At 43.8% G+C, this 12,765-nt stretch overlaps 2 protein-coding genes across 2 annotated transcripts in view; both read right to left on the bottom strand.

The window, feature by feature from the left end:
- The window catches only part of NEXMIF (neurite extension and migration factor), a 332,310-nt gene that overhangs the window by 215,445 nt on the left and 104,100 nt on the right, over window positions 1–12,765 (bottom strand). The window lies entirely within an intron of this gene.
- Window positions 4,882–6,597, bottom strand: LOC132763176 (glutathione S-transferase P-like). The gene is made up of 2 exons (XM_060756563.2): window positions 6,282–6,597; window positions 4,882–5,259 (listed from the first exon to the last, which is right to left on the bottom strand). The coding sequence occupies exons 1-2, from the start codon at window positions 6,555–6,557 to the stop codon at window positions 4,882–4,884; spliced, it is 654 nt and encodes a 217-aa protein (XP_060612546.2). The 5' UTR covers window positions 6,558–6,597.

The raw sequence follows: 12,765 nt of genomic DNA on the forward strand, positions 1-12,765 counted from the left end.
GCCCAACTCTATCATTGGTTGGGTTCAAGGGGCTCTTTGATTGTAGGTGAACTATAAATCCCAGCAACAACAACTCCCAAATGACAAGGTCTATTTTTCCCAAACTTCACCAGTGTTTGCAGGTGGGCATATTGAGTGATTGTGCTGAGTTTGGTTCAGATTCGTCATTGTTTGAGTGGATGTAGGTGAACTACAACTCCAAAACTCAAGGTCAATGCCCACCAAAACCTTCCAGTATTTTTTGTTGGTCATGAGAGTTCTGTGGGCCGAGTGTGGTTCAATTTCATCATTGGTGGAGTTCAGAATGCTCTTTGATTATAAGTGAACTATAAATCCCAGCAACTACAACTCCCAAATTACAAAATCAATCCTCCCCCAACCCCACTAGCATTCACATTTGGGTGTATTGGGTATTTGTGCCCAGTTTGGTCCAGTGAATGAAAATGCATCCTGCATATCAGATATTTACATTATGATTCATCACAGTAGTAAAATGACTGTTACGAAGTAGCAATGAAAACAATATTATGGTTGGGGGTCACCACAACATGAGGGACTGTATTAAGGGGTCACGGCATTAGGAAGGTTGAGAAAAACTGCTCTAGAACATGGCCATATAGCCAGTTGCTCCAGATCCATCATTGTTTGAGTCCACAGTGCTCTCCAAAACTCAAGATCAGTGCCCACCAAACCCAAAAAGCTGGATGTTGATGTTGACACAACATACCTCCTTTCTGTTCTGTCTGTCTCTGTATTGTCTATCCAAAACGCCATTGAATGTTTGCCGTGTATGTGTACAGTGATCCCCCCTGAGATAGGGCGGAATATAAAGTGTTGTTATTGACATCACTCTATGTGGTTTTTAGTTAACGTCTGACGTTTTGGTCTTATTGTCCAAGGGAAAGCAAAAGAGTGAAGTCTTTGATGTACCACTACTCCACGAAATGCAAAGATACAGAATGGGGGACAATGCCTGGCTTGAGAGCAGTACGTGTGAAAAAGATCTTGGGAGTCCTCGTGGACAACAAATTAAACATGAGCCAACAATGTGATGTGGCGGCAAAAAAAGCCAATGGGATTTTGGCCTGCATCAATAGGAGCATAGTGTCTAGATCTAGGGAAGTCATGCTCCCCATGCTCTATTCCGCTTTGGTTAGACCACACCTGGAATATTGTGTCCAATTCTGGACACCACAATTCAAGAGAGAGATTGACAAGCTGGAATGTGTCCAGAGGAGGGCGACTCAATTGATCAAGGGTCTGGAGAACAAGCCCTATGAGGAGCGGCTTAAGGAGCTGGGCATGTTTAGCCTGAAGAAGAGAAGGCTGAGAGGAGATATGATAGCCATGTATAAATATGTGAGAGGGAGCCATGATACTAACTGGAGCGGAGCGCAGGGAGCGCACAACTCCTTTGCTGCACCAGCTCCACTGGCTGCCGATTTGCTACCGGGCTCAATTCAAAGTGCTGGCGTTGGCCTTTAAAGCCCTAAACGGTTCTGGCCCAACCTACCTATCCGAACGTATCTCGGCCTATCAGCCCACCAGGACCCTAAGATCTTCTGGGGAGGCCTTGCTCTCTATCCCGCCTGCTTCACAGGTGCGGCTGGCGGGGACGAGAGACAGGGCCTTTTCTGTGGTGGCCCCTCGGCTCTGGAACGCCCTTCCCATGGAGGTAAGATCAGCCTCCTCGCTGATGGTATTCCGAAAAAGACGAAAAACTTGGATGTTCAAGCAGGCATTTGGTTAATTCGGTGCAATGAATGTGTCGACTACGGATTGGTAATATGGATGATGCAATTGGACCACGATTTTAGTTAGGAGATGTATTGGATTGTGATTTATGTGAAATATTCTGTATTATGTTTTTTACGGTTTTAATTGTATACTGTGTACTGTATATTCTGTTGTAAACCGCGTTGAGTCGCCAGTTAGGCTGAGAAACGGCGGTATACAAGGACAGTAAATAAATAAATAAATAAATAATAATGGCCGCTGTGTTGGACCGAATGGAGGAAACACCTGATATCAAGGTCTCCAGCTCCGGAGTCTCACTGTTTCTTGGCACACTTTTCCCAGGTTCCTACGACCTGAAGATATCCGAACTCACAAGTCGCATAAAACCTTCCACAGTTGGAATGAGGCAAATATTAGGGCTGGGCGGTTTCGTTTCGTTAATTCGTAATTCGTTAATAATTCGTTAATTTTTTCAATTACAAAACGATAACGAACCATTCTGGAGCAATTATTAAAAAAAACGAATTTTCAAAAACGTTTTGTAAATGCTTCGTATTTCGATATTGTATTCGTTTCGTTATTGTTTTGAGCTCGTTTCGTTATTATTTCCGCATGTCTGGGCCAGTTTTATGGTTGAATTAGTGAAAAAAAATTATAATATCACACCAACAGTCAAGAACAGAGGGAGAGGGAAGCTTCAGAAGGTTTTGGAGGTTTTTTAGCGTATTTCGCGGTCGCGTCCGCCATTAACGAATCGATTCGTTATTGTTTCGGAAATCGATTCGTTAATTTTTTACCATTTACGAAATTTCGTAAATATCGAACTTTTTAAAAGGAAAATTTTGTAATTATTTTAAATATCGAAACAAAAAAAAACCCCAAATACAAATCGATTTTAGAAACAAATTTTTCTGTTGTTACCCAGGCCTAGCAAATATATTAATCCATGTTCTGCTCATTCGTGGACATTGCGCAAAAGAGCAACAAGGTTCCAGCCGGAGTGGCTCTCTCTCTCTCTCTCTCTCTCTCTTGGCCCCGGTGGCTGGGGAGGGGGTCAGGAGAGGAGGCAACTTTTGGTGCGCACGCTGGGGTCTTCGGACACGCCTCCGGACCCGAAGCGGGCCAGACGCGGTAGCTCAACCCCTTGGCCCACCCGTGGATTGGGGAGAGGAGAGGAGGCGGGTGGAGCGCCGGGGGATCGGGAAAGGGAGCTAGTCATGGGGAAGGGATCGAGTGCAGAGAATGATTGAGCGCCGGCTCTGCTCGCGCACCCGGTGGCCGGGTGGAGCAGGAACGAGAGGGGCGAGGCGAGGCTCTTGGGCCCGGCCCCTTTGGGAAGAGGATCGTCCGGCAGCGAGGCAAGAAAGCCGAGGCTCCCCCCGGACTGCTAGGGCTGTTGTGAGCTGAGGGGGCGCTCCTCAAGTGGCGGTCAAGGAGCATTTACAGAGGTGCCTCTGCGCCCCTGGCAAAAAAAAGTGTTCTGCGACCGCTTACTTTGCGTAATGGACGAGCCGTCCCTGATGGTGTTGGACTGGATGGCCCAGGAGGTCTCTTCCAACTCTTTGATTCTATGATTCTATGATTCTATGAAAAGGTTTACTGAAACTAGCATTTATTTGGCCCGTACTACAAAAAACCTCGTAACAGTCATCTTACTACTGTTATAAATCATAATGTAAATATCAGATATTCAAGATGTATTTTCATTCACTGGTCCAAATTGGGCACAAATACCCAATACACCCAAATGTGAATGCTAGTGGGGTTGGGGGAGGATTGATTTTGTAACTTGGGAGTTGTAGTTGCTGGGATTTATAGTTCACCTACAATCAAAGAGCATTCTGAACTCCACCAATGATGAAATTGAACCACACTCGGCCCACAGAACTCTCATCACCAACAAAAAATACTGGAAGGTTTTGGTGGGCATTGACCTTGAGTTTTGGAGTTGTAGTTCACCTACATCCACTCAAACAATGACGAATCTGAACCAAACTCAGCACAATCACTCAATATGCCCACCTGCAAACACTGGTGAAGTTTGGGGAAAATAGGCCTTGTCATTTGGGAGTTGTTGTTGCTGGGATTTATAGTTCACCTACAATCAAAGAGCCCCTTGAACCCAACCAAACGCTGACATAGAGTGATGTCAATAATAACACTATATTCCACCCTATCTCAGGGGGATCACAGTTTTTTCGGGCTATATGGCCATGTTTTAGAGGCATTCTCTCCTGATGTTTCGCCTGCATCTATGGCAAGCATCCTCAGAGGTAGTGAGGTCTGTTGGAACTAGGAAAATGGTTTATAAATCTGTGGAATGACCAGGATGGGGCAAAGAACTCTTGTCTGTTGGAGCTAGGTGTGAATGTTTCAACTGACCACCTTGATCAGCATTTGATGGCCTAGCAGTTGTTTGGTGTGGCGTGTTAGAGCCTGGAGGAATCATAGAATCAAAGAGTTGGAAGAGACCTCCTGGGCCATCCAGTCCAACCCCGTTCAGCCAAGAAGCAGGAATATTGCATTCAAATCACCCCTGACAGATGGCCAATTACAAATTGATTTTAGAAACAAATTTTTCCGTTGTTACCCAGGCCTAGCAAACAGTGAATGAATTCCTTCACAGTGAGGCAGCTTTTATGATGTCCCATGGAATCTTTGTTATTATTGACATCACTCTATGTGGTTTTTGGTTAACGTCTGACGTTTTGGCCTTATTGTCCAGGAGAAAGCAAAAGAGTGAAGGCTTTGATACCCCTCTGTCCTCCCTCCATATCGTGCCCAAAATATCATTGCTTCTATAGTTTGGTGAAGCTGGAGAGACACATCCCTCTCATTGAATATTTAAGAGACATGGGAAATAGATGGAAGGAGCAGCATAAAACACTCGGCAACAAGCGGAATGATAGATCAAAACTCTGTCGTCTCCAAACGCAGGAGCTCAATGTTATGCACTGAAAGACGGAGGGCAAATGGGGACAGTATGCTTGTGATAAAGCATTGCGATGAGTCTCAAAACAAAGGAAAAAGAGGGAGCTGAGAAGGGAGGGCATGACTTGGCTGTTAAAACTCGTGCGCCAACTGCGCCCGTACCTTGGGAAGTCTGACTTGGCCACGGTAGTCCACGCTCTGGTTACATCCCGTTTAGACTACTGCAACGCTCTCTACGTGGCCATTTCCATTGATGGGACGCTGTTTGCGGCCCTCAGATTCCAGGTAAGCCTTGAGATGTGGTCTAGCATAGAGCCTCTGCACATAGGCAGCCAGCAAAGGGAAGGAATCCAGACATTTCGGTGCCAGGACGAGATGCAACTGTAGTATGCCGAGGAGGTTGTAGTCTACAAAAGAGATCTTTTTGCCTACAATGAAGCCTTTCCCTCCATCATTCTGAGCCAGAAGGTTCTCAAAAGGGCGGAGCTGGGCTGGCAGGGTCTCAATGTACTCAGCTTTGCCTGCGTCATAGTTCTGATAAATGAGGCGGACATATTTCAAACGTAGGTCCTCCACTCCATCATTCACCATGTCCAGTAGGGCTGGGCGGTTTCATTTCGTAATTTCGTAATTCGTTAAAAATTCGTTATTTTTTTTTTTTTTGGTATGAAGCAATAACGAACCATTCAGGAGCATCTAAAAAACGAAATGAATTTTTCAATTCGTTTCGTAATTGCTTCCAATTGTGTCCAATTCTGGGCACCACAATTCAAGAGAGATATTGACAAGCTGGAATGTGTCCAGAGGAGGGCGACTAAAATGATCAAGGGTCTGGAGAACAAGCCCTATGAGGAGCGGCTCAGGGAACTGGGCATGTTTAGCCTGAAGAAGAGAAGGCTGAGAGGAGATATGATAGCCATGTATAAATATGTGAGAGGAAGCCACAGGGAGGAGGAAGCAAGCTTGTTTTCTGCTTCCTTGGAGACTAGGACGCGGAACAATGGCTTCAAACTACAAGAGAGGAGATTCCATCTGAACATGAGGAAGAACTTCCTGTGAGAGCCGTTCAGCAGTGGAACTCTCTGCCCCAGAGTGTGGTGGAGGCTCCTTCTTTGGAAGCTTTTAAACAGGGGCTGGATGGCCATCTGTCAGGGGTGATTTGAATGCAATATTCCTGCTTCTTGGCAGAATGGGGTTGGACTGGATGGCCCAGGAGGTCTCTTCCAACTCTTTGATTCTTTGATTCTATGATTCTATGAAATGACCAGCCACTGCCAGAAGGGACAGAGAACTTCATCTATGCTGATGATCGTGCCATCACCGCTCAAACAGGGAGCTTTGAGATCATAGAATCAAATAGAATCAAAGAGTTGGAAGAGACCATATGTCCCATATGGAGGTTGTTTAGCGTATTGCGCGGTCGCGTCCGCCATTAATGAATCGATTCGTATTCGTTTCGTTTCGTATTCGTTTCGTAATTTTACGAAATTTCGTAAATATCGAACTTTTTTAAAGAAAAATTTCGGAATTCTTTTAAATATCGAAACGCAAAAAAACCCCAAAAAACGAATCGAGTTTAGAAACAAATTTTTCCGTGGTTGCCCAGCCCTAATGTCCAGCAGTGTTGCTTCTCGTGCATCTGGACCATACAACCCATGATTCCTCGCCAAGTGACACAGGATAGCATTTGACTGGACCAGTACAAAATCTCCATCTTGAAACTTAGGCATTTGGCCAAAGACACAAGATTTCTTGAGGTCTCCCTTCCGCCAAATCTCTCCAGTTACTACATCTTCTGTCCACTCCTGGCCTTGATCAGCCAGCAGCATCCGGGTGGCTTCACCACGTCCGCAGACGGGGAAGTAGGTGAGCATGTATTTGCCAGGCATCGCTGCCAAAATCCAACTCCTCGGGACAAAGCTGGAGGAATCAAGATGGGCTCACCTCTCTCTTGGCAGAGCGGCAGGGGCAACAAGGTTAGGATTCTATGCTATTATCATTATTAGCAGATCACAGAAGCTGTCTTCATAGACCTATCTGCAGGCCCGTAGCGAGGGGGGGGGGTTTAGGGGTTCAACCCCCCCCCCCCCCGAAATGTTTCAGATTTTTTTAAACAACCTGGTTTACTCATGAATTTAAACTGGTTAACCCAATCTCCATGCTGCTAAGTCTATGAGATGCAAAAAAGCAAGAGTCCCTCCAGAACTGCAAGCACTATCTCAAGCAAATATTGGCAATTTATTCACACTGTCATTACTTGCAGCAATAGCCGATGTAGTTGTTCTGGTACAGCTGTACCAGGAGCTCCAACTTTATTTGCTTTGTATTAAATGTTTGCTTGCAGTCCTAGGTTTCAGGGACTCTGCAGATAGGTGGCTTCTTTGGTTGCAGTCATAGGGCAAGTCACCTGTCTATCATTGTTAAGTTTTGGTCCCGCCCCTTGCTCAGGGCAATTGGGAAGGGTAGGGAGCCATTTTCAGTTAGTCTCAGCAAGGTAAGCTTATGTATAGGGTGTGTGCAAGCTTCCCCTGTACAAAAGCTTCAACCCTTAAGACCTTCCAGGGGAGAAAGGTCTTAAGAGTCTCCAAAGAATTTCCAGGAAAACAGCCCTAAAGACCAAAGAACTCCAGCTGGAGAACATCTCCTGCCTTGCTGGTAGGTCCACTCGGCGTTCGAGACGCAGTTCGACCCGGTAGCGGAGTCCACATCAGTAAGGGTTAGATTATAGTCAGCCTGGGAGAAGTCAAAAAGGGGATTTTCCTTTAAAGTAAAGAAGAAGTTATTGAAGACAGTTGCCTGTCCTTCGTGGGCAAGATTAGGAAGTCACCAGTTGTCTAAAAGTTTGGAATCATGTGCTTAACTTTACTGAAGACAAGAGAAGTTTCTGTTTGATTGTTCATTCATAAAAGACTTTGTTGTACTTCTCAAGCCATCTAAAGACTGTTTGTGGTGGAAACCTCTGAGAACTTCTCTTTAGGCCCCCTGGCTTCCCGCTGGGCAAAGGTTGCACGTCCTGCTCTAAAGACAATGATTTACAGGCCCAGCGCGCGACAGAACAGTAGTGAAGCAACCAAGTTTGGGGGGGGGGATGTTGAATGCTCTCATTAAGGAGGCCAGACTTGGTGGAGGTGGTTGACAAGGGCGGAGCTGCAGGCTATTGAAGGCTGCTCTGCCCCCTGCAGATGTGCTCTTTGCTTCAGCGTGAGCTAGGAGGCAGGTTTCAACCCCCCCCCCCCCGTGAAATTTTCAACCCCCCCCCCCAAAAAAAATTTCAACCCCTCCCGAAATTTTTTTCTGGCTACGGCCCTGCCGGACTCACAAGTCGCACAAAGCCTTCCGCGGTTGGAATGAGACCAATATATTAATCCATGTTCTGCTCATTCCTGGACATTGAGCAAAAGAGCAACAAGGTTAGGATTCTAAGTTTCGATTATTAGCAGATTACAGGAGCTGTCTTCATAGACCTGTCAGTGGCTTATGATCCTGTGAACCCCCGCCTCCTACTGAGAAAAATGTCTAATATCACAAAGGACGACCACCTCACCCGCCTCATAGGAAACCTGCTACAAAACAGGAGCTTCTTTGTTGAGTTCCAGGGCCAGAGAAGCAGATGGCGGAAACAGAAGAATGGCCTGCCTCAGGGGAGCGTGCTTGCCCCATCCATGTTCAACATCGACACAAATTACCAGTCACGGCCAGAAGGGACAGAGAGCTTCATCTATGCTGATGATCGTGCCATCACCGCTCAAGCAGGGAGCTTTGAGATCATAGAATCAAATAGAATCAAAGAGTTGGAAGAGATCTCATGGGCCATCCAGTCCAACCCCTTGCCAAGATGAATGAATATTGCATTCAAATCACCCCTGACAGATGGCCACCCAGCCTCTGTTTAAAAGCTTCCAAAGAAGGAGCCTCCACCACACTCTGGGGCAGAGAGTTCCACTGCTGAATGGCTCTCACAGTCAGGAAGTTCTTCCTCATGGCTGAACAGAAGCTCTCCGAAGCTCTACGTGCCCTTACCGCCTACTACAGGGAAAACCAGCTGATCCCTAACCCATCTAAAACACAGACATGTGCTTTTCATCTCAAGAACAGGCAAGAATCCCAAGCTCTGAGGATTATTACCTGGAAAGGAATCCCACTGGAGCATTGCAGCGCATCCAAATACCTGGGAGTTACTCTGGACCGTGCCCTGACCTACAAGAAGCATGGCCTGAACATCAAACAAAAAATGGGTGCTGGAAACAATATCATATAAAAGCTGACTGGCACAACCTGGGGATCACAACCAGACACAGTGAAGTCACCTGCCCTTGCGCTATTCTACTCTGCTGCTCAGTATGCATGCCCAGTGTGGAACAGAGACATATCCAGCTCATCCCTTGTTTGGGTATCAGCCAACACATCAATTACTTAAATCAAGAAATAGCTTTCTAAGATCTACAGAGACACTTGCTTGAACACCTTAGCAAGTGAGAGTCCAAAAGTGGCAGGCTCAAACCCAGAGCCACAATCAATGGCTGATACCGAATGAGAGACTCCCCCCTGGGCACACAGAAGACTGGGCGACTTGGAAGGCGCTGAACAGACTGCACTCTGCCACCACGAGATGCAGAGCCAACCTCAAGAAATGGGGCCACAAAGTGGAATCCACGACATTTTGGCTTTGCTTTGCTTCCTTGCTCTGAACATGAAACTGGCTTTGGCAGACATCCGAGATTTACAAAACGCAAACAAAAAAGTATTGGGTAATAGGCTTGGGCAATCAAGAAAAAAATTGGTTCTAAACTCGTTTCGTTTCTAGGATGTGCTAGCGTTTCGAAATTCTGAGGACTCCCGAAATTTAAGATTTCAAAATTTCGAAATTTCCGAAATTTTGTAAATTACGAATCGATTTGTTAATGGCGGACGCAATTGCGCAATATGCTAAAAAAACCCTCCAAATGGGACAGGGGGAACTTCTGAAACTTCCCTCTCCCTCTGTTGTTGACTGTTGGTGTGATAAAACAAACAACTATATTATATTATATTATATTATTATTATATTATTATATTATATTGTTGTATATTAATATTATAATATTATTATATTATATTATTGTATATTATATTATATTATTATATATTATATTATTATAATATTATTATATTATATATTATTATAATAATATAATATATATATAATATAATATAATATAATAATGTATTATATTATATATATTATATTATATTATATTATTATAATATTATTATATAATATTATTGTATATTATATTATTATTATATATTATATTATATATTATTATATTGTATTATATTATATTATATTATATTAATATATAATAATAATATAATATACAATAATATAATATAATATAATATATAATATAATATAATAAGTTATTATATTATATTATATATATTATATTATTATAATAATTATTATATTACTATATTATTATTATATTATATTATAATTGTATATTATAATATAATTATATTATATATATTATATTATATTATAATATACAATTATAATACAATATAATAATAATATAGTAATATAATATATAATGTAATAATATAATATAATATACAATACAATGCACCAGACATACGAAAATAATTACAAAATAATTACGAAATAATTACGAAAATTGGAAAAAATTGTTTCGATTTTTAATTACTCCTCACACTAGAATCATAGAATCATAGAATCAAAGAGTTGGAAGAGACCTCCTGGGCCATCCAGTCCAACCCCATTCTGCCAAGAAGCAGGAATATTGCATTCAAATCACCCCTGACAGATGGCCATCCAGCCTCTGCTTAAAAGCTTCCAAAGAAGGAGCCTCCACCACACTCCGGGGCAGAGAGTTCCACTGCTGAACGGCTCTCACAGTCAGGAAGTTCTTCCTCATGTTCAGATGGAATCTCCTCTCTTGTAGTTTGAAGCCATTGTTCCATTGCGTCCTAGTCTCCAGGGAAGCAGAAAACAAGCTTGCTCCCTCCTTCCTGTGGCTTCCTCTCACATATTTATCCATGGCTATCATATCTCCTCTCAGCCTTCTCTTCTTCAGGCTAAACATGCCCAGTTCCCTAAGCCGCTCCTCATAGGGCTTCTTCTCCACTATTCCTGCATGGCTCGATATTGGATTGTAAGCTAATTTAAATACGAATCAATAACGAATAACAAAATTAACGAACTGGATCGCCCAAGCCTACTGGGTAAGTTTCGATTCTTAAGTTTTTGGCGCTTGCATTGGATACCACCTCGTAAGTACGAATTTAACGAATTTGATAAGACCACTGATGGAAAAATTGCGCCCTCCCCCTAATATGTATTTACGTTTAAAAACAAACAAACAAACGTGCTAATGCATCTTTAGTATTCTGAATGCATTTCGGGTCACAGAAGAGAAGGATATGGGGTTTTGCTTTGCCGATGGCTCAACTAGGGCTGAAAATATAACCTTTCGCCTCTCCATCTGCAAAGAGCGATAATAATAGCTTCCAGTCTCCGAGGGTTTTTTCCTCTCTCTTTTTTTTGTTTTTGTAGGATGGAGGCTCAAATTCATTCCGACCTGTAAATGCAATTGGAATATTCGCAGGGAACGCTGCAATGTGAGCGCTCAGCGCGATTAGTCCCTCGGTTCGGAAATGAGCCCTATCTGCAAGCTCAGGGTCTCTCTCATTCTCTCCGATGCTTCGACAACAACAAGCACAAAAATGCAGCTGAGTTCATTGATTTCCACAGCTCAGCGGGAGGAGAAAATGCAGGGCGATGCTGGGAAATTACAAAACCACCTGCATTTGTTTGTTTGTTTGTTTGTTTACAAATAAACTCAACTTCCTAGGGGTTCATAACAACGAAAAGAGCTACAAAAGAAGGAACAGCATTTGAAGCAATGAGGGTTGAAGCATGGATGCAGCTGCATCTCACCCGAACTGCCATGGCTGAATACTACAGAATCCTTATTATTATTAGACTTATTTTGCATAGAATTATGGAAAAAAATAGACCCCTGTCTGATCCCACAGCAAGCTGGCTTCAGGAAAGGCACAAGCTGCACATCGCAAGAGCTGAACCTGACTCAGCACATAGAACAGTGGTTCTCAACCTGGGGGTCGGGACCCCTGGGGGGGTCGTGAGAGGGTGTCAGAGGGGTCGCAAAAGACTATCAGAAAACACAGTATTTTCTGTTTGTTATGGGGTTCTATGTGGGAAGTTTGGCCCAATTCGGTCATTGGTGGGGTTCAGGATTTTCTTTGATTGTAGGTGAACTATAAATCCCAGCCACTACAACTGAAAACTGCCCGGAAGCTTCAATCAGTCCAACGCGCGGCAGCCAGATTGCTAACAGGAGCAGGGTACAGAGACCATACGACCCCTCTGTTACGCCAGCTCCACTGGCTGCCGATCAGTTTCCGGGCACAATTCAAAGTGCTGGTGTTGACCTATAAAGCCCTAAACGGCTCCGGCCCAGTTTACCTGTCCGAACGGATTCTCCCCTATGAACCATCAAGGCTACTAAGATCTTCGGGGGGGGGGGGGGGGCTGCTCTCGGTCCCACCACCTTCACAATCGAGATTGGTGGGGACGAGGGACAGGGCCTTCTCTGTGGTGGCTCCCCGGCCACTAGAGGTTAGATCTGCCCCCTCCCTCCTGACGTTCAGGAAATTGCTAAAAACATGGCTCTGGAGGGTGGCATTCGAAGACTGAACCTAGAACCTTCCCTGTGATGACCTACGATGAACTGTGACTATGAATACGTTTTTGACTATGACTGGATTGACGATTTGGCATATTGTAATGATGTAATTATGATGTTTTTATTGTACTGAGTTGTACTATTTTAATATGTATTGACCTGTAATTGTTGTTTTATATGATTGTATTTGATAGGCACTGTAAACCGACCTGAGTCCCTCGCCGAGGTTGAGAAGGCCGGTATAGAAATCTTCTAAATAAATAAATAAATAAATAAAATGCCAAGGTCTATTTTTCCCAAACTCCATATTTGGGCATATTGAGTATCCGTGTCAAGTTTGGTCCAGATCCATCATTATTGGAGTACACAGTGCTCTCTGGATGTAGGT

This window comes from Anolis sagrei, chromosome 10 (genome assembly GCF_037176765.1).
Source record: "Anolis sagrei isolate rAnoSag1 chromosome 10, rAnoSag1.mat, whole genome shotgun sequence".
Taxonomy (NCBI): Eukaryota; Metazoa; Chordata; class Lepidosauria; order Squamata; family Dactyloidae; genus Anolis; species Anolis sagrei.

Bases quoted from the DNA above. Each gene is read 5' to 3' on its own strand.
- LOC132763176 (XM_060756563.2), bottom strand. From the start codon at position 6,557: ATGCCTGGCAAATACATGCTCACCTACTTCCCCGTCTGCGGACGTGGT. The intron at 5,260-6,281 runs ATTAGGGCTGGG...GCCCTACTGGAC, and splicing joins GAGAAGCAACACTGCTGGAC to ATGGTGAATGATGGAGTGGA.